Genomic DNA, 25,081 nt, shown 5'->3' with positions numbered 1-25,081 from the left:
AGTGGGAGTGTGTGGCCACCAGCTGAGACTCCCTATAGGCATCCACCCTATAGGGTCCTGGACCCAGGATCACTACCCCCTACCTCAAAGGACCCTCTCCTGGGACTCTTGGACCCCGCAAGGCTGGAGCTCACAGGTGACGATGCTCTTCTCTGAACCTGGGGCCTCTCAGAACCTGTCCACAAAATACTGGCTGGCCCTCTCCCAACCACTGTGGGTGGTTCCCAGGCTCTGGTCAGCATAGGACTGGGAATAGAAGAAGAGGAAGGGCTGGGGAGGGGCCAGAGGCCCTGAAGCCCAGAGCAACTGACCACTAGGGTCACCAAGGGGCGGAGAAGGGCCAGCTCAATCAGGGAGGGGGATGCTGTAACCTGAGCCCCTCCCTCTACAAGCTGGAGCCCAACAGGGATCAAAGTCTCCTTAAAGACCCTCCCACCCTCTATTCAGGGAGGAGGGGCAGGGCTGGTAAATTTCGGCTTTTGTCCTCTGCTCTTCAGTGTCTTATTCAGTGAGGTTGGATAGGGACCCAGTCCAGCCTCAGTAGGGACCCAGTCCAGCCTCAGCTATTAGACTAGATTTTATTCAAAGGCAGCCAGGGGCCACACTTGTCATAACTATAGGTAAGGCACATTTTCCACTGGCATGGAGTAAGAAACCCCTAGGGTACTTGGCATCTGTGGTACACACTTGTAACCCCAGCACTGGGTAGGCGGGACACAGGAGGATCCAGATTGAGGCCAGCCCATAGCTACACAGCAAATTTCAGGCCCGTTTGGCTACGTAAGAACATACTGTCTCAAAAAGAAAAAAAAAAAAAAAAGTTAGGTCTTGGCATCTCACCAGCTGAGGGCACAACTCGGCAGGGTTCATCCTCCCAGATGTACCAGTTTCTCTAAAACTGGGCTCCTGGCTTCTAGCTAGGGTCTGTGCCACTCAGTTCCTTCAAATGGGCAAGGCAGGTACAAAATAAATAAAAAGGCCATCTGGGTGGAAGCAGGTGACCCATGTGCACTGGCCATAGACAGTCTCATGTCAATGACTGATACATAGTGTAAACAAGAGCATAGAGAAGCCAGCCAGCTGGTCACACACAGGGTGAGACAGATGGGGCTCTCTGGGATGGCCAAGTGCACCTATCAAAGAGCAAGCATCCTAGATGTTGCTCAGGGAGGATCTAAGTACATTCAAGCCTTGCCCCAACCATCCACCATGAAGGCCAGCATCCATTCTTTAACTGAACTAGGGACTTCACTACTGTGGGGGAGGGTAGGGAGATCAAAGCTGGTGGCAAGACAAAGGCCCTGCCTGGAATCTGCTTTTCCAAACCCTTTCTGTGGCTCCAGAGGTCCCCAGGGAGTGGTTTTCTCAGAGACAGGAAGGAAAAAGTCTGTGTGACCCTCTGTCTGACCTCCTGACCCAGGAGGCAGGGTAATAAGAGCCTGGTCTGGTCAGGAGATCAAGAGATGGCTACCAGGCGCCAGTGTCTGCTGCCTTACAAAAGAGCCCTGGGTGAGGCAGCTCCTAGTGTCGAGGGGGCAGGGATCAGGGATCGCCAGGCCACAGGCTCAGGATGCAACTAAGGAAAAATGCAGGTGACACCTGAGCCAGAGGCCACTTTAAAGTGAACTGTCCAATCCCACTCAGTGGGATTTGCCTTCCAGTGTATGAGCTAGAACCCTGGGTGAGCATGGCTTGCAGAGGCCATGACCTGCTAGATGCTTTCCTGCTAAAGGCACCAACGCCAGGTCCCACTCGCAGATATCCTTCATGTTGTGGTAAGCTATGTGCCCTGGGCTATGTATGAGTAAAGGCTGTCTGTCTAACCTGGCCAAGATCTGACCTCCGGAAACAGTGTGGCTTGTAACCAGGCCTGGCTACTTTGTGGCTGGGAATGTGAACCCAGTGAATGGATGGCTGCAGGTCAGCAGGGTCAGCTGCGGGGACAGTTAACAAAGCCTGGGATCATTCTGTCAGGCACAAAGCCATGCTGGAGCCTGTGGCAGAACACACTGCCAGACATCCCTTACCACCCCCAACAAACCACAGTCAGATGAAGCCAGACTCATGTTCACAAAGAAAGACACAAGCTCACTGCTGAAGTACATTTACTGTACAAAGAAGTAAGAACAAAGAACCAGGAATAGTGGAGTCCACAGCAGCAAGTGTAGTGTTGATGGTGTGCACGCAGGCCAATCCAGGTCCTCAGAGTCTACACCATTCTATCGCGACTCCAGAGAAAAGGTCTCTGTCAGCAGCAACAGGACTGGTGGGGAAAGGTGATGCTTGATTGTACCCAGCCTCTGGGTCAGGCTGCTGCTTCTCAGGCAGTTCCCACAACCATAGCCCTGTCCCTCCCTACAGGCATTGACTCAATCTCCCAGAACAGCAAGCTGGCGCAGCGTCTACCAGTGCCCTAGTAACATCCATGGTAAGATGATCTTAGGAAACGTGCACTAAGAGGTCCCCAGTCAGGGGTCATGGCTCCTGTTATGGCCAGGGCCCTGAGGGCAGGAGGTAGAGTTAAGCACCAGCGTGCCTGAGGGCTGTGTCACCAGGCAAGGACAGGGAAGCAGTCACACAGGACATCCACTGGGGACAGCATCCCCACAGGGGAGAAGGCTGCCCAGCGCAGACTGGGAGAGGAGGAGCATTGTGGGGGAACAGTCCATGGCTTCACAAGTTGCTCAGGCCAGTGAGTCCCTAAGGAGGGGCTTGGTGTTCCAGAGAGTCACTAAGAAACAGGTCAGAGATTCCAGTGACATGAACTTAAAGGCAGAGGGGCCACAAGAGGCAAGGAGCAGCTATGAAACAGCCGAGGTTGATAAGTACAAGCTGCTAGACACTGGGGTCCTAGGCCTTGTGCCCATGCCCAGATGCTAGAGGCCATGAAGCACGAAGTCTGCCAGAAGCTCTGTAGCCTTGGCCTGGAGATGTGTATAGTAAACATCACTGAAAGTGCCAGGGCACAACAGGAGGGATTAGTGCGGTTTCCCAAGTGCACCAACGTCTCTTCTCCTAGGAGGTCTTAGGAGCTGAAACCTTGCCTATGCCCAGCATACTGATCACCTTTGTCAGATATGGAAGCTGGAGCCAAGCCTGCTGCTAGAAGCATCTGAAATACACTGTTCCCCAGTGGCCTCTGAGCAACACCCAGGCAGGGTATTTATAAATCTAAAGATCTGGCTTCAACACTGAAACCCTCCACCACTGCTTCATTCCTCCTTCCCTGACATCCTGAGCTTCCCCAACGGCTGATGTGGCTATGAGGGGCATCCAGGCTTCCCTGACAGCCCTTTAAAAATGTACAAAACAGGTAAAATGTTCTCCATATAAATAAAGGGGAGCCTGGCTCACTTCCAGCCTGGAGTCCAGGACTGGTTCACACCTGGTCCCGTAGCACCAGCAGCCCTGCTGCCTGGTTTGCGGAGCATGTTCTCTCCTGCATGCCCCTCCCCTCCACTAGCTCAGATGTGGAGGAAAGCCTGGAGAGACCCAGGCAGGGTTGGGTAGCCAAGTCTTCCTGCACGCAGCAGGGCCTAGCGCATGGTCAGGAGTGCTCCAGCGTAAGCCCCAAGTCTGAACAGGCGGAACCCACGTGTCCCGCTAGGAGATCTTGCAGTTGCTCCGAGAGCAGTTCTGAGGTGGGCTCTGAGGGGGCCGGATGGACTTGGACCTCTTAAGGCTGTTGCCCTTGCTGCCACTGCCCCCGGCCCCACTTGCCAGGGAGTAGGAGCGGCCGTGCATCATGACAGCGTTCATGCCGTTGGCCATGGAAAAGGACTTGAGGTGGCTTTTGATGGTGACAGGTAGTGGGAGCTTGTCGATGAGGTGCACAGGGGTACAGGAGACAATGGCACGGCAGCAGAGGTCCTGCAGGCTGAAAACTGTGAGGGGAAGGCAAGATGAAGGAGGGAACAGATAGGTTTTGTTAGGGGAGTTACATGGTCCTCAGACTACCTGTAAAACCTGGCTGCTGCATCTCACCAGCTCAGGGCTCCTGGATGCCCCACTATCTGACCACTGGGTGGCACCCATCTCCTGCCTTAGAGCAGAGCAGACCTCAAAGTGCTGCTGGTCTGCCCAGCGCTCTATGAGGCTGGGGGTGGGTGAGGAGGCAGACTGACTTTGGAATGCAGCCTTTACTATAGCTCTGCTTGGAGGTTAACTCAGATTTTTGGCCCAACAGAGGGACTTAGTTACCCCGCTCTCTTCTGACTTCACAGGGTGAAACTCTGACAAACAGTGAGCCCTATTAGAAAGTAACCCAAGTAAAGCCATCATTAGGGGTTTGGTGTGGACAATGGCCCAGACATTGCTGAGCTGCACATCCTGCCTCTGTGACCACTCAGCAGCAAAGGTGCACATGCAGAGCTCCGCGCTTAAAGCACGGCCAGGAAAGTGATCACTTCTTGTAGGTCTGAGCAGGCAGCCCAGATGACTGCAGCTCTCAAGAGACCACCTAGACTTCACTGTCAATGCCTGCAGTTCCACCATCTCGCCCCATCACTCCACTAGCTAGCATCCTATAGGAACTAAGCCTCAGTCCCACCTCGATTGGGTCTCCAGATCTTCTCCATGCCATGCCGCATGAGCACGATACGGGAGAGCTCAGTGAAGGACTCAATGACGTTGAAGTTGCACAGGGGGCTGACTTCAAAGAAGGTCATGCAGTTCTTCTCTGCGTAGGCTCTGGCCTGCTCCGTTGGAACTTGCCGCTTGAAGGCCAGGTGCAGCCGGTTCCCAACCAGGATCCGGGGAACACCAGGTGCATGCTTAAGAGGTAGGGGTTCAGAACTTAGCAGAGGCACAACCACATGCTACCCCACTTCTTGGCCATATGTGGGGCTCCCAGTGTCTGTACTCTGCAATGCAGCAAGTCTAGGAAGGCCTGGATGGAACCAGGTAAAGTGCAGAGTCCAGTTGTTTATTGCTGAACAACACTCCAGGGTCAGGAAAGACTATAATGGCAGCACTCCCAGGCATGCCCCAATCACAGCTTAGTCCCACAATCTCTTCCGGAGATGCACAGATCCATACTTACCTCATCGATCTCCTTGATCCACCGGTCAATGCCATCAAAGGACCAACGGTTGGTGATGTCGTATACCAGAAGGATTCCCTGTGAGTTCGAAGGAAGGAGATTATCCACAGGCATGTTTGGAGAAACCTGCTGCATGGGAGTGGTCACAATTCCTAGGCAGGGCTAGGAATACGGTCCAGAAGACTTTACAGATCACTAGTATGGCCAAGAACTGAAGGGGGAAATGCATCTGCCACCCAACAGGAGAGCAGCAGGAAAGGACCTTCTGCAGTCAAACTGGCCCAGCCCACAGATGCCATCCGATTCATCCCCTGAGAACATGGCTGGGGCAGAAATTACTTTTAACAATATTTTAAATCCAGGCCAGTTACAGACATTACTGTGAAATTACTCAAAAGTCACACAGGCTAAGCTTACGCACACAGGTCAAAGCTTTGGTCGGGGGAGGGGAATGAAGAGCCATAGAACTCACTAGAGGGGCAAGCATTCTGGAAGTCAGTCCATCAGCGAACTCTGCCCTGGGGGCACCTGGGGCTGAATGGAGGCAGCTCTGAGTTTTCCAACTCCAAACTTGTACCGCAGGATGTCAGTCACTCACAGAGCAGTAGTCAGTGAGAGCTGCTCAAGTCAGGCTAAGCAGGATTTGCTACGGGGCCTTTCCTGCCACATCCCTCAGAGACCAATTACTAGGAGCTCAGCTTTGGGCTATCTCCATCTGCCTCAAACATCCCAGTGGGGCCACTATCATGGACTTTCCAGCAGGGGCAATGTTGAGCACACTGCCAACCTGCCTTTCTCCTGTTCTGAGACGACTTAGAATGAGATTCAGCAACCAGAGTGCACCCATTGAATTGCCCACTCCTCTTTCCACAGGTTCTCAGACATGGAGGACAGAGAAGGAGGAATAGAAGGGGTTCGGTCAGAGCGGGGGGGAGGGAAGCAGAGTTGCCATTTCTAAAAACTCAGGATAGCCCAGGTCCTTCAGAGACCCTTACCCACAGGCAGGTAGCAGGCCTGGCTCCAGCAAGGGCAGCAGTTGGGGAGGAACTTCTCTATCCTGGAGGGCCCCATACAAACCTTGAGGCCAGTTACCATGGAGAGGAGCCAAACTGGAGTTTGCTTGACCTCGAGGAGCCAGGCTGGTGGGTAAAAAAAGGCTAATATTTACAATAACTAGACATGGCAGAGATGGAGGTCTACATTAATCAGGAGACTGAGGCAAGAGGATTGCTGCAAACTCAAGGCTACTCGAGGATCTAGATAGCTAGGTCTAGGCCAGCCTGAGCTACGTGGCAAGATCCTGCTTCAAAAACTGTGGTGGAGCTGGGCGGTGGTGGCACACACCTTTAATCCCAGCACTTAGGAGGCAGAGGCAGGCTGATTTCTGAGTTCAAGGCCAGCCTGGTCTACAGAGTGAGTTCCAGGAGAGCCAGGGCTATACAGAGAAACCCTGTCTCGAAAAACCAAAAAACAAACAAACTAACAAACTGTGGTGGTTTGTATGACAATGGTCCCCACAGGCTTCTAGCGGCATGCTTGTCCCCAGCTGGTGAGCTGACTGGAAAGGACTAGGAAGCATGTCCTTGTTAGAGGACCAGAGTTGCTGGGGTGGGGGTGGGGCTCTGAGGTTTCAAAAGTTCACGCCAGGCCCAATATTTGCCTGTCAGTCTCCCTTTGCCTGCCACTGCAGATCAGGTATATACAGCTCCTAGTTACTTCTCTAGAGCCATGCCTACCTGCACAGCACCATGCTCCCAGCCATGATGGACTAAGCCTCTGACACTATATTCAAGCTTTATAAGAAGTTGCCGTGTCATGGTGTCTCTTCACAACAATGGAACAGTAACCAAGTGACTAAGACAAAATCACCAACAGTGATAACAAAGTCCCAACTGCCTCCCCAATCAATAAACAAACACACCTCTGAACCAACAGTAATAACAAAGTCCCAACTGCCTCCCAAAATCACCAACAGTGATAACAAAGTCCCAACTGCCTCCCAAAATCAATAAACAAACACACCTCTGGACCTGTTGCCTGCGCACAGGGAAGCAAGCTCTCATCTGTTGCCAAGGGAAGGAGGCTGAGCTTCAGAGGCAATAGTACCACCATAGCATCACACTGTAGAGCATCCTGGCTCCTGAGGCTTATTCAATGGTATGCCAAAGACCACCCTCAGAGGTTGATCCCAGCATGTTCCAACAATGAGAGTTTTCTCTTTTTCTGGGGGGAGGGGTAGGGAGGCACGGGAGGGGCAGGGCTATGGTGGGGCGGAGAGAGTTCAGTGGCAGAGGGGGAGCCTCGAGTACATGGGGCCTGGATTCTAATCTTGGCACAACAGAAACAGGAGGGAGGGAGAAAATGTCCCGAGGCAAGGAAGGGGGCTGGGGATACAGCTAAGTGCACTGTACAATGTGTGACGTGTGATGCTCTGGATTCCATCCGGATGTCGGAAACCACAAAAGGCCAAAAGTTCTCAGTAAGTACAGTTGTCAATCACAGTGAACATGCACAGTAAGTTGTGAAGTGCAAGCTGCAGATTCCCTGAGTTATGTATGCTAACTCTGGGAAGAATGAAAGCATAAACAAATGGCGCACAGTACAGAAGTTTACACAAATGTAGCAGATGGTATGAGGCCAGGCGCCTCTAATTTCCTGTTTATGCTTTACTTTCGGCCATAACCAGCACTTGTGCTATATTTAATGACAAGTAAGCAGAACGCCAACCTGGAAGAGGCTCCTACTGAGGCTGCCGGGGCAAAGCCTGCCCAGCTTTGCTCTCACAGGCAGGCCCTTGTTGGCACAGGCTGAGTCACGGCTAGAATAGAGACCAAAGTGGCTGTGGATTTCCTAGAGAAAACCGCCGGGGATGAACTGCAGGCAAGAGAGCTGAGAACCAAAATGAAGTTTGTTCTTACTGTAACTAGCCCAAAACCACCAGCTGTGTCTCAGAGAGACATACAAAAGACAAAAAGACTCCTACCCAGTCTGCCGTGGCAATGATAAAGTTAGAGTATGCTGATATTTAGACCACTTATTTCCCAAGATATAAACACAGGCTCCTCTTTCCCAGTGACCTTCTCCATTCAGCAATGACTCCAGAGAGTACTCTTCTAATGTCTTCTATAGTTTCCTGTAATGTGAAGCCACATCAACATGGACAAGATTTTCTAAAGAACCAGGTGCTCCACACTTCAGAGTTCTATGAACCCCTGAACAGTAAGAGGTGCTCTACACCAGGTCTATTCACCAGTCTCAGCTACTTTCCCTTCTGGTAACAAACGCATGAGGTGACTGCACACACACACTGTTTTTGTTCAGCTTAATATATAAGATACATTTTGAAACCTGGAACTTGGCCTAAGAGTAGGTCCCTTACTGTTACAATTCTTTTTTTTTTTTTTTTTTGGTTTTTCGAGACAGGGTTTCTCTGTGTAGCCCTGGCTGTCCTGGCACTCACTTTGTAGACCAGGCTGGCCTCGAACTCAGAAATCCGCCTGCCTCTGCCTCCCGAGTGCTGGGATTAAAGGCATGCGCCACCACGCCCGGCTTACAATTCTTATTATTGTTTTGTTTTGTTGACAGGTCTCTCACTATGTAGTCCTGGCTGTCCTGGAACTCCCTATGACCAGATTGGCCTTGAACTTATAGAGATTGGCCTCTGCGTCCTGGGGGCTGGGACTGATCAGCCTGAATGTGATCTTTGCGATCCACATGGTGGAAGAAGAGGAATGACCTGTCCTCAGACCTCCACCCACTCTCCCTCAAATAAATAATAAATATAAATAGATAGATAGATAGATAGATAGATAGATAGATAGATATTTAGCACACACAACATATCTGTGTGGTTCAAACCCCCAAAGTTCAAAAAGCCAGAACAAAATCCTCTTGTCTGCCCACTTCACATACCCTGGTTGTACTAAACTGTTCCCTCTGCCTGCCAGATGCCAAGCGTCCTCAGCAGTGACCTATTAGTACGCACCCTCTCCTATCCCCATAGAAACAAATCCTCACCGGCCCTTAAAGGACACAGCACCTGACCACACACTTCCTGATCTAATGGCAGTGCCTGGAGGCCAGGTAGGCAGCACCTCCTGCTGGCAACTGCTGTGTCAGGCCCATCTTATCACTTCCTTATACCAAGCCAGAGGGCCACACTCACTTTCCCAGGAGTCAGCACAGGACTATAGGACTCCATACAAACAATGGAGCTTGGCCATTGGTAAGGCTTAAAGGGATTCAACAAGAGCCACAAAACAGTGCTAAATGTGACAAGCGACAAAAGCAAAGCCAGTGACTTGTGCTACATGCAGGACCCAAACCTTGAGGAACCCAGAAGGGCTGCAGAGCAGAAAAACCTGCTGTTAAGATGGCTTGTCCCACTGGAGGTAACTCAGGGAAGCACCATCTTGTTGCTATTGGCCCCACCCAGAATGCACAGGGGACAAGGCAGGAATGGAACCAAGGGCTTGTACCACAGATACAAACTAAGATGTGTGTGCAGGGAATACTCTCAGCTCTTCTCAGCCAGGATAGCCACCAGAGCTTCCAGAAATAACAGGTAGAACAGAGCCAGAACCAGTGGTGCTGGATGCTTCGAGAATGATTCAAAAATAATGACACAGACCCTGCTCTCTAAAGAATTTGGACTGGCAAGGACAGAGTGCTGAAATATACGTTTTTAAGTTCCCATGCACTGAGCAGGTCAGTCTCTTGTTATCTTCACCTCCATTCCTCATGGCTTCTTTTTTTTTTGTTTTTTTTTTTTTTTGGTTTTTCGAGACAGGGTTTCTCTGTGTAGTTCTGGCTGTCCTGGAACTCACTTTGTAGACCAAGCTGGCCTCGAACTCAGAAATCCGCCTGCCTCTGCCTCCCGAGTGCTGGGATTAAAGGCGTGCGCCACCACGCCCGGCTTCCTCATGGCTTCTTGATGCACAGCACCAAGCCCAGTAAGGCCGTCTCTGAGCCTCTGCTCTCATTTCTCCCAATAACGTTTAGTGTTGCCATCAAAGCTACTGCCCCTCACATCCTTTTTGTAAATTTATTTTTTGGTAACATTTTTAGATTTATTTTATGTGTATGACTATTTTATCTGGGTTTATGGCTGTGCATCAAGTTCATGCCTGGTGCTCATCAAAGTCATAAGGTGACCTTGGATCCCTTAAGAGTGTGAGTTTGGAAATGTAAATGAGGAAAATACCTAATAAAAAAAAAAGAAAAGAAAAAAGAGTGTGAGTTAAGGATGGTTGAGTATTCATATGGATGCTAGGAATCAAACCCAGGTCCCCTGCAAACAACAAGCACTTAACTACTGAAGCATCTCGCTAGCCCTTCTTTTTTGTTTTTAATTTCAAAATTATAAGTATTTACTGTTAAAAAATCTAAAAGCTGGGTAGTTGTGGTATGCACCCTAATCTACCCCTAGGAGGCAGAGGCAGGGAGATCTCTGTGAGTTCAAGGCCATTGTGGTTTACAGAGAGAGTTCCAGGACAGCCATGGCTTCACAGAGAAACCCTGTCTCAGAAACAACCACAAGAAATCTGAAAATGGCTGGGTGTGGTGGCGCACGCCTTTAATCCCAGCACTTGGGAGGCAGAGGCAGGACAGCCAGGGCTATACAGAGAAACCCTGTCTCAAAAAACCAAAAAAAAAAAAAAAAAAAAAAAAAAAAAGAAAAAACAAAAAAAGAAAGAAAGAAATCTGAAAATGCTGCTAAGCAAAGGGAAGGCAATAAGCTATGTCTACAAACGGAGGACTTGGGAGATGGCTTAGTGTGTAAGGGGACTTACTGCCAAGCCTGCAGATCTGAGTTTTGAAGGCTGGAGGAAGCCAACTCCCACAGCCTGTGCACTGAGCTCTATACTATTGCCTTGTTCGGTGCTTGTGCATGCTCTCTCTCTCTCTCACACACACACACACACACTCTACAAAAAGAAAAGAAAGGAAGGAAGGAAGGAAGGAAGGAAGGAAGGAAGGAAGGAAGGAAGGAAGGAAGAAAAAGAGGGAGAGAAAGAGAGAGAGAAAGAGAGAGAGAGAGAGAGAGAGAGAGAGAGAAGAGGGCAGAGAACGGTGGCTTGTGTGTATAATTACAGCTGTTGAGAGGCTGGAAAAGGTGGATCCTACAGAGTTTGAGGTCCACTTGGGCTATAATGTGAGATCCTGTTTCAAAAACCAAGGAGAGGAGTTGTAGAGATGGCTTAGTGACTAATAGCACTGACTGCTCTTTCAAAGGACCCAGATTTGATTCCCAGATCCACAAAGCAGCCCAGAACCACCTATAACTCCATTCCCATGGGATCTGAAGCCCTCTTCTCCATGGCTACCAAGCATACATGTGGTAAAGTCATACATGCAGGCAAAACACCCATCATATAAATACATCTTCAAAAGGAAAGAGAAGGGAGGAAGGGCCTGCAGAATCCATCCTTAGCCTAATGTTCTTCAATGCTTCATTGTGTCTGAAAGGAACCATACTTCAGACCATGCTTCTGCCTGCAGGGTCTGCCTCTTTGTTCCCAAGGCTGTCCCTGGCTGTCCAGAGGTAGGGTCTGAGTCAGGGGAGTTCTCTAGGCTCTTCAAAAATCTGGGGGATGCATCACAATGGAGATGGACTTCCACTCACACCACTCATGTGGCAGCAGCACAGGGTCTAAGGCAGTTCTATCCACACAGGTCTCGACTACTTCCTCATCTTCTGCTTCCAGAGTGATAAAAATCATCTGAAAACATGTGGGAGGCTAGGACCAGCTATCCACACCATGGGTGCCACAGTGCATGCATGATGCTCTTCTACAGGCAAGACAAGATCCCCTAGTCCATTCCTGTCCTGAGAATCATCTGCAGTCCATCGTTAGCATTTCCAATCTTAGAGTTCTAACATGTGATACAGCCCAGGTCACCTTCACATCCAGTCACACCCCTTAGGAGGTGTGTGTGAAGAAGATATAGGGAGACACCTTTGTTTTTTAGTGAAACAGATAGCTAAGCTGCATTTTAATGGCATGGAGAGTGACTATGCTCAGAGCTCATCCTGAGAACAGGAAGGGCTCATTCAGGAACACTAGAGACTCAGCTGCCTCCCACATAGGCAGTCCAGAAATGGAGGCTCCAAAGCTCTGGATTATTTTTCCTATTCAGATGGGCTCTGGGAGACCTGATGTCCAGATGTCAAAATACTTGGGAAAAAGGGCCAAGGATGTAGCTCAGCCATTGAACACTCATCTATTAAGCACGAGGCTCAGAGCTAATCCCCAGCGCTGTAAGAAAATAAAACACAAGAGAGTAAAGTACTCAGGGAACTGTCAGGACAGAAATCTAGGTTCAGAAAGAATCAGGAGAGGTACCTATTGGACAACAACATAAGATGGCGCTGCTGGTCTTACCTGTGCACCCCTTGAGTAGGACCTGAAGATGGTACAGAACCTTCCCTGGCCCGATGTGTCCCTGAAACACACAGAAGGGAGATCAGTCCCCATAGGAGAGGTCCCAGCCACAATTTTTTTTCCTTTTTCTTTTTTCCTGTTTTGGAGACTGAGGCTCACTGTATAGTTCTGACTAGAATTTGCTACATAGACCAGGCTGTCCTTGAACTCACAGAGTTTCTGGCCTGTCTCTGCCTCCTAAGCACTGGGATTAAAGGCATGTGCATGCCTAGCTCCTTTTTAAAATTTAGTTTTAAGTGTATGAGCAAACATGCATGCCTCATGCCCACGGCCAGAAAAAGGTGACAGATCCACTGGAGCTGGAATTAGCAACGGTTGGTTGTGAGCTGCCAGATGGGAACTGAACCTGGGTCCTCTGAAGGAGCAGCAGCAAGAGCTCTTAGTGACCTCTGAGCGCCTCTCTAGCCCCATGGAAACAAGCTGTTATGAGTAAAATTGGAGGAGGCTTTAAAACAAAACATCCTGAACCTTTTGTTATGTTCATTATGGAGAAAAGCCCCATTTGAGCAGGGTCTCTTTAAATGGTTATTACAAATAAAGGGCTTCCTGACTTGGCTTCCACACCGTCATTAGATCAGCGACTCACCATAGCTCCAGCTTGACACGCCGTCCATCCAGGAGGATGGTAGTAGTCTTATAGTCTATCCCTGGGAGGAAGCAGAGGGGTGAGAGTGTCCATCAGCAACTGCTTCACTCAGGTCCTCCTGCCCAGTACTCAAATCCCACAATGTCCCCTAGGGAGCAGAAGGATGGTGCTCACCACCCTCGGCTATGGCTTTCTCAGGCACCAGCCTACCTCATGCTGTATGGCAGCCATGGGCAAGGCAGAATTCTGCCCAGGTCAGACAGGGCATCAGATATGCTCAGACCACACCAGTCTCTCTAAAGGCTCTGGGCTCAGAATGCCTGGAGGGAAATGGCTCACTCTCACAGTGACATGTCCTTCCTAGATTCTAAGTTGAACTCTCACAGAATAACATACTTCCTAATTCTTGGATCATCAATGTATTTGCTTATTTACTTAGGGTTTTTTTGTTTGGTTGTTTTCGAGACAGGGTTTCTCTGTGTAGCCCTGGCTGTCCTGGAACTCACTCTGTAGACCAGGCTGGCCTCATACTCAGAAATCTGCCTGCCTCTGCCTCCCGAGTGCTGGGATTAAAGGCGTGCGCCACCACCACCTGGCAGCTTTGTCCATTTTTGAATTCAGTTTTATTATTGAGTTAAAGGAGTTTTTTTTTTTTTTTTTTAAAGATTTATTTATTTATTTATTATATGTAAGTACACTGTAGTTGTCTTCAGACACACCAGAAGAGAGCATCAGATCTCATTACAAATGGTTGTGAGCCACCATGTGGTTGCTGGGAATTGAACTCAGGACCTCTGGAAGAGCAGTCGGGTGCTCTTACCCACTGAGCCATCTCTCCAGCCCCCGAGTTTTTTTTTTTAATAGAACTCTGTCCTAATAAGATGTGCAATTTGCAAATATTTTCTATTATTCTGTATGTTGCAGTTTTTCACTCTATTGTAGTGTCCTTTAATTCATGAGGACCTAGTTTGGATGCAGTTACTAGTTTACTAGGCAGAAGAGGACTTAGAAGGAGCACCTGATGCCTGAAGAGGATGCTGTATTGTCTTCTTGTACAGGGACGTGGGCACACAGACATGAGCAGATACTCACCAGGATGTATACCTCACAAGTACCCCACATTCTGTGAGAATGAGACCGATGCATTCTAAAACACCCATTTCCAAGCTCTCTTGGACCACAATTTTATTCTATTTCAGACAAGGTTTCATGTAGATTAGGCAGGTTTGAATTTACTGTGCAGATAAAGATGACCTTGAGCTCTAAATCCTGATCCTGCTTCTACCTCTCAAGTGGTAGAATTACAGATGTGTATCACCACACCTGGATTGCAAGTAGCATCTATATGAAAGGTAAGAAGCTGATGCCTCGAAGGTGTTAATGGGACTTGAGAGAATAGAGTCATTGTTCAGGGTCAGTCTCTGCTACATAGTAAGATCCCTGCCCCTGCCTTCCCCTCAAAAGGCTTAATGCCACCAGCATCTGTTGGGGTGACTTTTTTTTTCATAAAAATGTGAAAATATAAAGCAAACAAACTTTGAAGTCAGAGAAAGCGTAAGTTAGTTCTCTAAGGACTGCTGTAGGGAGCAGCATTTAAAAGGTCCTTTAGTTCTGTGTAGAAGTGTGAAGTGTTCACTTGTCATCCTCGGGGGCTTAGGAGGAGATTTCATGAGCTTAAGGCCAGCCTGGACCCTGCCTCTAAAAGCTAAGTAGCCAGGCAGTGATGGCAGACACTTTTAATGTTAGCACTTGAGAGGCAGAGGCAGGCGGATCTCTTAGAGTTCTGGACCAGCCTGGTCTACAGAGGAAGTTCCAGGACAGCCAGGCCGCACAGAGAAACCTTATCTGGGAATAAAACAAAACAAATAAAAACCCCAAGTAAACCGGGCAGTGGTGGCACACACCTTTACTCCCAGCACTCGGGAAGCAGAGGCAGGCAGATTTCTGAGTTTGAGGCCAGCCTGGTGAGTTCCAGGACAGCCAGGACTACACAGAGAAACCCTGTCTCGATAAACCTAAATAAATAAATAAATATGGACAAAGCCATATCTCTGCAAAAGACATAGATATTAATGGTAACAAGCACAAGAAACTGTTCTGTTCTGTACTATTGGCAGCCCATCAGGAAAGGAAATCAGAACCCTGTGCTAAGCACCGCATGCTGGATTAGATGCTAGATTCAAAACAGACAGTGAGGTATAGAGACACAGGGACCCTTCTACTTTGCCAGGTGTGTGTGTGTGGGGGGACACACATAAAATAATGATTGCACAATGTACAAATAGATAGGTGCTTCTGAGCTGTGTATTTGATAAATAGGGTCAAGACATGCTTTTCTGAGACAGTTTCTTTCTTTTTCTTTTGTTCTTTGAGACAGTCCTGTAATTTGCTCTGTATACCTGGTGTCCTCAAACTCACAGAGATCCACCTGCTTCTGCCTCCCAAGCACTGAAATTAAAGGCACGCACCACTAATGCCCAGTTGAGACAGGGTTTTCTATGAAGTCTAGCTGGCCTGGATCTTGTTACATAGCTGTTTTGAATTTGTAGCAATCCTCCTGCCCCTGACTCCCCTATTTCCATGACATACAGTATGGGTACTGCACGCACACCCACAGGACTGACAGCAGCAGCTATACCTCTTTCCCTACACTCCCCTGGAAGGAGTTCAACTGCAACTTCCAAGCAGAGCTTGTGAGGACACTATTGCAGTGGTTTTGTTTTTTGGTTTTTTTTTTTTGGTTTTTCGGTTTTTCGAGACAGGGTTTCTCTGTATAGCCCTGGCTGTCCTGGAACTCACTTTGTAGACCAGGCTGGCCTCGAACTCAGAAATCCGCCTGCCTCTGCCTCCCAAGTGCTGGGATTAAAGGCGTGCGCCACCACCACCCGGCGGTTTTATTTTTATTTGATTGATTAATTAATTGATTGATTCATTCATTCATTCATTTTGAGGCAGGGCCTCACTATGTAGCTCTGGATGGAATTCACTATGTAGACCAGGTCGTGAACTAAAGAGATCTTTCATTAGAGATCTGCCTGCCTCTACTTCCCAAATGCTGGCATTAAAGATGTGTACCACCAGAATTTATACTGATTTTTCATTGGCTTCTCTGAGAAAAGATCAGCAGGACCTGCAGCATAGCCTTCCTTGACTGTGACCTGGACTCCCCAGTCCTATCCCTGAGGAAAGCAACTGCCTGTCTACCAAGCTACCCCTAGATGGTGCTGTGGCCCCAGGCCTGCAGAAGCTGCAACAGAACAATGGATGCCTGGGAAGAGCCTTCAGAGAGACCGCAGTCACTAACACCTGTCACCAACAGAAAGAACTATGTTGATGAGCCTGTCACTGTTCTCAGTTGGGTTCTGAGGTGGTCTCTGCCACTGACCCAGCAGACTGTGTGACACTCACAGGCTCCCCCAGCCAACATACCTGCCTTTTAGAATGAAGTACATTTATGAATCACCTACAGGAGTCCTAGCACCAGGAGGGCCAGGAGAGGAGCTGACCCTGAAGGTGGAGGGAGCAGGGCCTGCTCTGTGGCCACTGGCCTGCTCCATAAACAGCTAGCTGTTCCTTGTTCAGGCAGGAAATATAAGACACAGTCATGAGCTAGCCAGTGAATCAGCCTCTCCGTTAGGTTTAAACATTCAGCAGTGTTTTAAATAATGGGAGCCCAGTGCAGAGCACAGGAGTAACACGATTTGCATACACAAGGCCGGTTCCATTTCTAGTACCCCTCCCCACAAAAGGGTGGGAATTTTATTCAAAATAAATCAGTGAGCTGGGCATGGTGGCACACCCCTTTAATCCCAGCACTCTGGAAACAGAGGCAAGCAGAGCTCTAGGTTCATGACCAGCCTGGTCTATATAATTCCAGAACAACCAGGACTACACAGAGAGACCCTGTCTCAAAAAAGCAAAACAAACAAAACAGAAATCAGCTATCAAGAACCAGTGTGATGGGGCTGGGAGCTGGCTCAGTGGTTAAGAGCACTGACTGCTCCTCCAGAGGTACTGAGTTCAATTCCCAGCACCCACATGGTGGCTCACAACCATCTATTGTGAGATCTGATGCCTGTTCTGGCACATAGGCACACATGCAGATAGAGCACTCATATACATAAAGTGAATAAATCTTTTTAAAAAAACAAAACAAACAAACAAACAAAACAACAGTGTGATGGCACATGCTTGTACACAATCTCTGTGATTGTGAGTCCAAAGGCAGCCTGGGCTACAGTATGGGTCCAGCTATATATATGCCCAACTATGTCCAACTTTTTTCTCAAAAAGAAACAGTCACCGGGCGTGGTGGCACACGCCTTTAATCCCAGCACTGGGAAGGCAGAGGCAGGCGGATTTCTGAGTTCGAGGCCAGGTCTACAGAGTGAGTTCCAGGACAGCCAGGGCAATACAGAGAAACCCTGTCTCGAAAAACCAAAAGAAAGAAAGAAAGAAAGAGAGAGAGAGAGAGAGAGAGAGAGAGAGAGAGAGAGAGAGAGAGAGAGAGAGAGAGAGAGAAAGAAAGAAAGAAAGAAAGAGAGAGTCTAGCTATGTGGAGCTGCGTAACTACCAGGGAACCTGCATTACACCAACCCACAGACAGAGCTAGACTTTTAGCTCTCCCGCCAGAGAGCACAAGTACTGCCTGGCAGACATGGGCTCGAGGACACAGGGGTCACAGCAGTGGCTTCGCATCAGTGCCTTCCAGCAGTTCCCGTTCTTTTTTTAAGTTAGGAAGTGAAAGCTTCGTCTCCTCCTCACCCTGGAAAGCATCTTTACCTAGACTTCTAGTCTTCCAGCCCAAGGCCATTGGAGAAATGAAGAGTCCCCAGAGCTTCACCCAGAAGCTTCTGGGCCTTTCTCCCCAGCAGGCCTGGTTGCTTTTAGTGTCTTAGTGCTCAGTTCAGTGAGGAGGCCCTCACTAGGTCCACTGCTCATCACACAGCTCTGAAGGGGCTCTACACTAAGCAACCATAGCGAGCAAAGTCCAGAAGAAGTGAGTGCTCGGGGGTCTGATGACAGTCCTCATTAACGTGTTAAGCCAAGATACCAGAGAACGAGCCCTTGGCTTAGCAGGGTTCTAAAAGGAGCAATTATCCAAAGCTTGAGGGTAAGTAGGTCCTGAGAAGGAGCACAGATGCGGAGGAATGCGGTGGAAGAGGCAGAGCAGTGACCTGGAAGGGGTCTAAACCAGACCCAAGGGAGACAGCAGACATGTGGGGCTCAGTCTGGCAGAGCCACCGGCAAGCTCAGGTCTGAACATCACTCTCACGGGTCAGCGGTGTTGGCCGCCAGGACGCCATCCACACTAACTCTCTTCATTTTCCCTTCTGTCTAAAAATATTTTTCTTTTTTAATCAGCTAAGACAAGCCCCCAAAGAGGACCAGCTGTCCCCCTCAGGCCCCAGATCATCTGCTGAGCCAGCCACTACCCACTGGATCTGAAAGCCTCACCTAATAGCTTGGCTCCATCCTCACAGGCCTCTTGCCCATCTGAACGGAGCAAAGTGCTGCCCCTGGCAGATCTGAACACAATTCTTAATTTCATGGGATACATACTGAACAGGGAAACTTAGGCAAGGAGGTCAGAATACTTGCTCTACTCATGAGAATAAAACCATTGGCCAAGGTCCTGGCTCGGTCTACCATTCAAGTCAAGCATTTTGTTCAAGTTTATATGAGACCAGATCTCACAAAGCTATCCTTGACCCCTGCCCAGTGCCCTGCAACTCCCAATCTTTTCCTCTAACTGCGCTCAGGGTGTCTCCTCTGCTTAAGAGATGGCTGTGACCTCTGTCCTCCGTGCTTTCATCTGCTCGCCTTGCGCTACGTGCTCAGACCCTGTCCTTCCTGACCTGTGCTGGCCAGACTGACTGCTAAGGTCACTGTCCAGCTTTCTTACCTTTCCCCACCAGTCTTGCCTGTACATTCTATTTTCTGGGAGATTTGCTTCGTTTTATTTTCCAGCCTCTTCCACAATTTCCATTGCTCTGTAATTTTAGAAGCTCTTTGGGGTCTAAATGTACCACCCACAGGGCAGGCCTTTGTCCTCAGAGGTGTGGTGAGATGTCTGGAGCTCCCTGGAGCTTGCAGGGTCCTCTTCTATCTACTTACATCTTTTTTCACACATTGAGTTTGGTTGTCCCTCTGACCCCTATGAAAACCCCTGAGACACTGCGAAGGCTCTGTGACTCTGGCTTGAGAACTGGCTTGTGGAAGAGCTTCTGTACTGTGGGTGTCTCTGGAACTTTTCTTTTGTTTTCTTTTTTTTCCCTTGGTTTTCCGAGACAGGGTTTCTCTGTGTAGCCCTGGCTGTCCCGGAATTCACTCTGCAGACCAGGCTGGCCTCAAACTCAGAACTCCACCTGCCTCTGCCTCCCGAGTGCTGGGATTAAAGGTGTGTGCCACTACCACCCGGCTCTGGAACTTTTTTTTTTTTTTTTTTTTGGTTTTTCGAGACAGGGTTTCTCTGTATAGCCCTGGCTGTCCTGGAACTCACTCTGTAGACCAGGCTGGCCTCGAACTCAGAAATCCGCCTGCCTCTGCCTCCCGAGTGCTGGGATTAAAGGCGTGCGCCACCACGCCCGGCTGGAACTTTTTTTAAACTGACAGTTGCACAATGAAGACCAGACACTTGCTTCAGGATCCTGTCTGCCATTGCTGGAGCCAGGGGGTGCCAAGTCCCTCTATTCAGAATGAACTTCGGCTAAGAGAACTCTGTTATTAGTTCCTTGCTTCTCTCCACTCTCATGCACCCGGTGGTGTCTGGTGTCCATGACTCTATTCTCTAAGAGAATAAGCCTCCTGTGTCCCCTGGTAGAGAGGGACTTTGACATGCCACCCTCTGGGCACCTGCTCTGAGTTCAACAGTATCCTTGTGACCCACCCTCCTCACCCAATTACGGCTGCACATCCTGCTTCCTAAACCAGCAGCCTCTTGTCTTACAGATCTATGATTAATTTGGGGTATGAGGGATGGAGCATGAGCATGTCATAACATGCATATGGAGGTAAGAAGACAACGTGGGGGAGTCAGTTCTCTCTGCAAACCATATGAGTTCTACAGATCAAATTCAGGTTGTCAGGTTTAGTGGTACCCCCACTTGCTGAGCCATCTGGCTAGTCCCAGATTTATGTGTTTATTTCAAGACACTTTACTATTACTTAGGGGGCAATTCTCAGGAGAGTGGCAACTCATTTAACAGCAGCGTTCCTAAGGCACACCAGTCATTGTTCTCAGGTACTGAAGGAGCATAAGCCATCACCCAACTGCTGCCTGGACCATGCACTCCAGTGGTGACTGGAGGCCAGGAGGTAGGCTCAGTGGGGAGACGTGTCTGACAGCCTGTGTTAACATGGAAGGGGAGAACTGATTCCACAAAGCTGTTCTCTGACCTCCACATATGTGCTGTGTGGCATGTGTGCCCATACCCACAAATTAACAATAAGTAAAGCTTAAAAATTTTTAATTAAACACATCTTTAATCCCAGCACTTGGAGGCAGAGGCAGGTGCCTCTATGAGTTCAAGGCCAACCTGGTCTATACAGTAAGTTCTAGGATAGCCAGGGCTACATGGTGAGACCCTATCTCAAAACAAAACAGAAGAGGAAGGAGAACGAATGAATGAATGAGTAAATAAATGTATAGAGCAATCCAGGTAAGAATTGTTTTTGTTTTTGTTTTTTTTTGAGACAGGGTTTCTCTGTGTAGCCCTGGCTGCCCTGGAACTCACTCTGTAGACCAGGCTGGCTCAAACTCAGAAATCCGCCTGCCTCTGCCTCCTGAGTGCTGGGATTAAAGGTGTGCGCCACCACTGCCAGGCTCAGGTAAGACATTTGACGTCCACCTCTGGCATATACATATGAATGTACACATATGCACATATTACTAATACAAACACATACATTGCCCACAAAGATTCTAAACATTCCCTTGAGGGCATGTGGCCCAGCAATTTGGCTAGGTTGTCAAGCCAAGGAGCTTCAGGAATCCACCTATCTTGGCTGCCCTGACTCCCCTACCCCCAGTTCTGGAGTTAAAGGCCTATGCTGTCATACCTGTCTTTTTATGTGGATTTTCAAGATCCAAACTTAGGTCTTCATGCTTGTGTAGTAAGCCTTAGCCTACAGAGCCATCTCCCCAGTCCTTGGGGAGGACCTGGGGGCAAAGTCACCACTATCCTAACATGACTGTTCTGAAGCTTGGGGAATGTACTGATGCCCACAACCACACCATGCCTGGCTAGGCTGCCCTCCTCCTCCTCCTCCCTCCTCCCCCTTTCTGAGACAGGGTCTTACTATATAGCTCAGGTTAGCTTTAAACACTTCATCCTCCTACCTCAATGGCAGGCATGTGCCACCACACTTGACTCTAGCTGACTATTCACACAGCTAAGACTGCTACAATCTGAACCAAGGCAAAACTGCACGGAGGTCAGTCCTGTCTGTCATGACACTGCCTTACAGACACAGAAGAACAATCCTGTTTTCTTAGGATTTTAGCAAGAGTTGCTAGCCATGCTGGGAAAGGTCACACTGCCCCTGTAACCCTAGCACAGACCTGCTTCACCTGCTCCCCCTCAGGCCTGTAACAACTGGACCTTAGTACTTAATTTTAATAACTGCTTTCTTCACCAACTGCCTTTTTCTTTGTGAACTCTTTTGTTTGGTTGGTTTGGCTTTTCAAGACAGGTTTCTCTGTATATTCCTGGCTGTCCTGAAACTCACTTGAAGACCAGGCTGGCCTCAAACTCAGTGATCTGCCAGCCTCTGCCTCCCAGGTGCTGGGATTAAAAGTGTGCACCCCCACATGTGGCAATTCAGGAACTGTTCTGTACATCTGTATTTAGGAACAATTAAGCACAAGAGTGCACAATGCACTGCTTGAATATTGTTTCTTTTCAACACAATAAATGAGATACTACAAAGCACTGTTGAGGAGCAGCCCTGGGCCAGGTGGAACTGAGGGCCACATCTGTGTGTTCTAGCGTATAGCTGAGGTCCTGAGCCTCCCAAATCCCATTCCCCTACAGTTGGTCTATGTCCAGCCCTTCAGGATGGCTGAGGATAAATGGAAACAAGTGTCAGTTCTGGGCTTGGAGGTGTGAAGTCTGTTTCAGGAGGCCAGATAAACAGTAGACTGAATTACCTGGCTGCTGACCCAGTTGCTTCTCAAAGGGTTACTTCATATACTTCATATAAGAAAGCCATACAAGAGGAAGCAGGCACAACCAAGTCACCAATTGGACAAGTGATATATGCCTATACAGTAATCCTAGTAACAGCCCAGCCAGAAACTACTGGGAATTCTAGGCCAGCCTGGCTACACAGTGAGACACTATCTTGAAAAACAAAACAAAACAAAAAAGGGGCTGGAGACATGGCTCATGAGTTAAAAGCACTGGCTCTTCTTCTGGAGGACCTGGATTCTGCGCCCCAGCATAGCTCACAGCAGGGTGTAAACCCAGTTCCAGAGAGGCAGAACACCCTCTTTTGGCCTTTAAAGGAACTGCACACACATAGTACACATTCATTCGGGCAAAACATCTAGACACATGCAATTTTTTTTTTTAAATTTAAAGTCACTAAAGTGTCAAATATCTGTAATGAGACAATTTTAAATAGTGATGAGTAGGTTTGATCTTGTTCTTGGAGACCATTGCCCAGGACCTGTAAAACACTGAAGACTCACAGCAGAAGGAAGGTACTGTGAGCGGTTTCTGAGTGACACAGCTGCTGGCCATGGGATGGCCATCTGAGTATCGTTCCTCTGCTCACACAGCCAGTCTGTCAAGGACAACCTCCAGCAAGCAGCCACTGTCCTGCAGGGGGTAATCACCTGACACATCAGAGCAAACTGGAAGTCACATCGTTGACCCCCGTTTGCTTCCACTGCCATCAGTAAGAAAGGTAGGCTTGTGTGAACTGGATTCACCCCCAGGAAATCACAAAATGCTCAGGAGGAACAATGTACGGAAAAGAGAAAGCTAAGAACTCTGGTGCCTGTGTGGTTCTGACTGGGTCACACGGCTTCACTTCATTGTTCCACAGGAGCAGAGATCGGCCAGAGTGAAGAAGAGCCACTCCATTATGCACTGCTGGCTGGCAGCTCCAACCTGAGAGTCCCAGCTAGGGTGTGAGGTGGGTTACTCTCCCACACATCTGGGCCAGATTGAATGTAGTCCTATGAAGCGAGCATACCAGTGCACGGGCCCCGCAGGCAATGTATGTGTGCCGTCTTCTTCTGTCACAGCAGCAGAAGAATATGTATGCACACATATAAATATTTTATATATATTTAAATTTTTGAGTTGTGAAAATTAACAATTTCATTATATTTTCACACTCAATATTGTAATATTTCACTTTTCAGATTATAAAATTCAAATTCATATGGAGAAATGGTCACACTAAACTTGTAGTTATCTAGTTTCCAACTTGGCAAAAAGCCACAAGACCTACAAGACTCATGACAAGCTGCCACTGAGTGGTGGCGCACGCCTTTGATCCTCCCAGCGCTTGGGAGGCAGAGGCAGGCGGATTTCTGAGTTTAAGACCAGCCTGGTCTACAGAATGAGTTCCAGGACAGCCAGGACTACACAGAGAAACCCTGTCTGGCAAAACACATTCATTCTCATTCTCATTCATTCATTCATTCGTTCACATTCATTCTCTCTCCCCCCCCCCCAAAAAAAATCAGTCATTAAAATTATCACAAAAAAGACATTTGTTTTTTTAGCTGTTATTCGGTTGGTTGGGTTTTTGGTCCCCACCACCACCACCACCTGCCCCAATGGCACACAGATTTTTTTTTCCACTTAAAGCAAATTTAGCTAGAAATAGTGGCTCATGCATGTAAAATACCAGCACTTAGGAGGTTGAGGCCACAGGATGACAATTTTGAGGCCAGCCTAGGTTACACAGTAAGAACTTATAAAGCACACAAAAGCACAAAAGCAAATTCATCGGACAAGGACTAGGACTTATGAAAATATGTTGTCAGAAGAGTTCCCAAGGATTAAGCATCCTAACTACTGGTGTCTTCACGGGGCAAAAGGGACACAACAGCTGGGATTGAGGTCCAATATAGTACGGTCCTGAGACTGAAGACTGCCCTAGATCTCCTGAATGGGCTTCATTACACACAAGACTACCTAGAAGCCTTATATAGCTGATTTAGAGAGAAAAGGAGCAATCAAAACCTGAGAGGGGCTTGACCCATCCTCGCTAGCTCTGAAGATGGAGGAAGGGTGCCCTCTATAACTTAGAAATCGGGCTGGAGAGATGGCTTAGTGGTTAAGAGCATCGATTGCTCTTCCAAAGGTCCTGAGTTCAAATCCCAGCAACCACATGGGGAAAAAAAAAACAAAGCTAAAAAAGGGAAAAGTGGTTAATCAACCTCATATTAAAAAAGAAAAAAACAAAACTTAGAAATCAGAAAAAGACAGAAACTTTAGTCTTACAGCATAAAGAACCCAATTCTGCTAATAACCCAGTGAGCAATGTAATGAAACCTCCAGAACCTGCCCAGCAATGCTGGCTGCCAACAGCTTAGCTTTTGTTTTGGGGTGTGTGTGTGTGTGTGTGTGTGTGTGTGTGTGTACTTTCTTACCAAGGCACACTCCATTCCCCGACAACACACTGATTTCAGCTGATGGGGTAGCCCTGTTGTGACCCCAGCTGGGTAGGATAGTGTTACAGCAGAAAGAAGAGCTACAGCTGCATAACAATTAGTCATGGCATCTCAGCATCGTGCTTCATAGTCAAAGTAGATACAAACTAAAAACTACACACTCAGAGAAGGCTAGATAGCATAAGCTGCCTCCACAGGATAGGACCTGTTCTCTGGCAGCTGCACAGAAACAGGCCCCCAGCCGTTAGCAAGGCTGAACTGAAAGCAGGATGCAGAGGAGCCACCCCCTGGCACAACAGGCACTATGGGAAACTATTCAGTCTTCACTTTGCAGGTTAAGTCCACGCTTGGCCTGTAACCCAGCACTTCCCTAA

General features: G+C 48.5%; 1 protein-coding gene and 1 long non-coding RNA gene across 2 annotated transcripts in view; one reads left to right on the top strand and one right to left on the bottom strand.

Moving 5' to 3' along the window:
* The first annotated feature begins 35 nt into the window (after positions 1–35).
* Positions 36–3,118, top strand: LOC147000466 (uncharacterized). The gene is made up of 2 exons (XR_015045978.1): positions 36–2,428; positions 3,020–3,118. It is a non-coding gene; the product is annotated as an uncharacterized LOC147000466 (long non-coding RNA).
* The window catches only part of Rab40c (RAB40C, member RAS oncogene family), a 40,443-nt gene continuing 17,450 nt past the window's right edge, over positions 2,089–25,081 (bottom strand). The window contains exons 3-7 of the mRNA XM_021186080.2: positions 13,073–13,133; positions 12,427–12,487; positions 5,042–5,119; positions 4,550–4,772; positions 2,089–3,884 (exon numbers count right to left, since the gene is read on the bottom strand). Coding sequence (XP_021041739.2) covers positions 3,604–3,884; positions 4,550–4,772; positions 5,042–5,119; positions 12,427–12,487; positions 13,073–13,133 — 704 coding nt within the window. The 3' untranslated portion in view covers positions 2,089–3,603. The remainder of the gene's footprint in view (positions 3,885–4,549; positions 4,773–5,041; positions 5,120–12,426; positions 12,488–13,072; positions 13,134–25,081) is intronic.

This window comes from Mus caroli, unplaced genomic scaffold, assembly GCF_978045245.1.
Source record: "Mus caroli unplaced genomic scaffold, Mus_caroli_1 scaffold_18, whole genome shotgun sequence".
Classification (NCBI taxonomy): domain Eukaryota; kingdom Metazoa; phylum Chordata; class Mammalia; order Rodentia; family Muridae; genus Mus; species Mus caroli.
The sequence above is the reverse complement of the archived record's forward strand: the minus strand, read 5'-3'. Positions and strand labels throughout refer to the sequence as shown.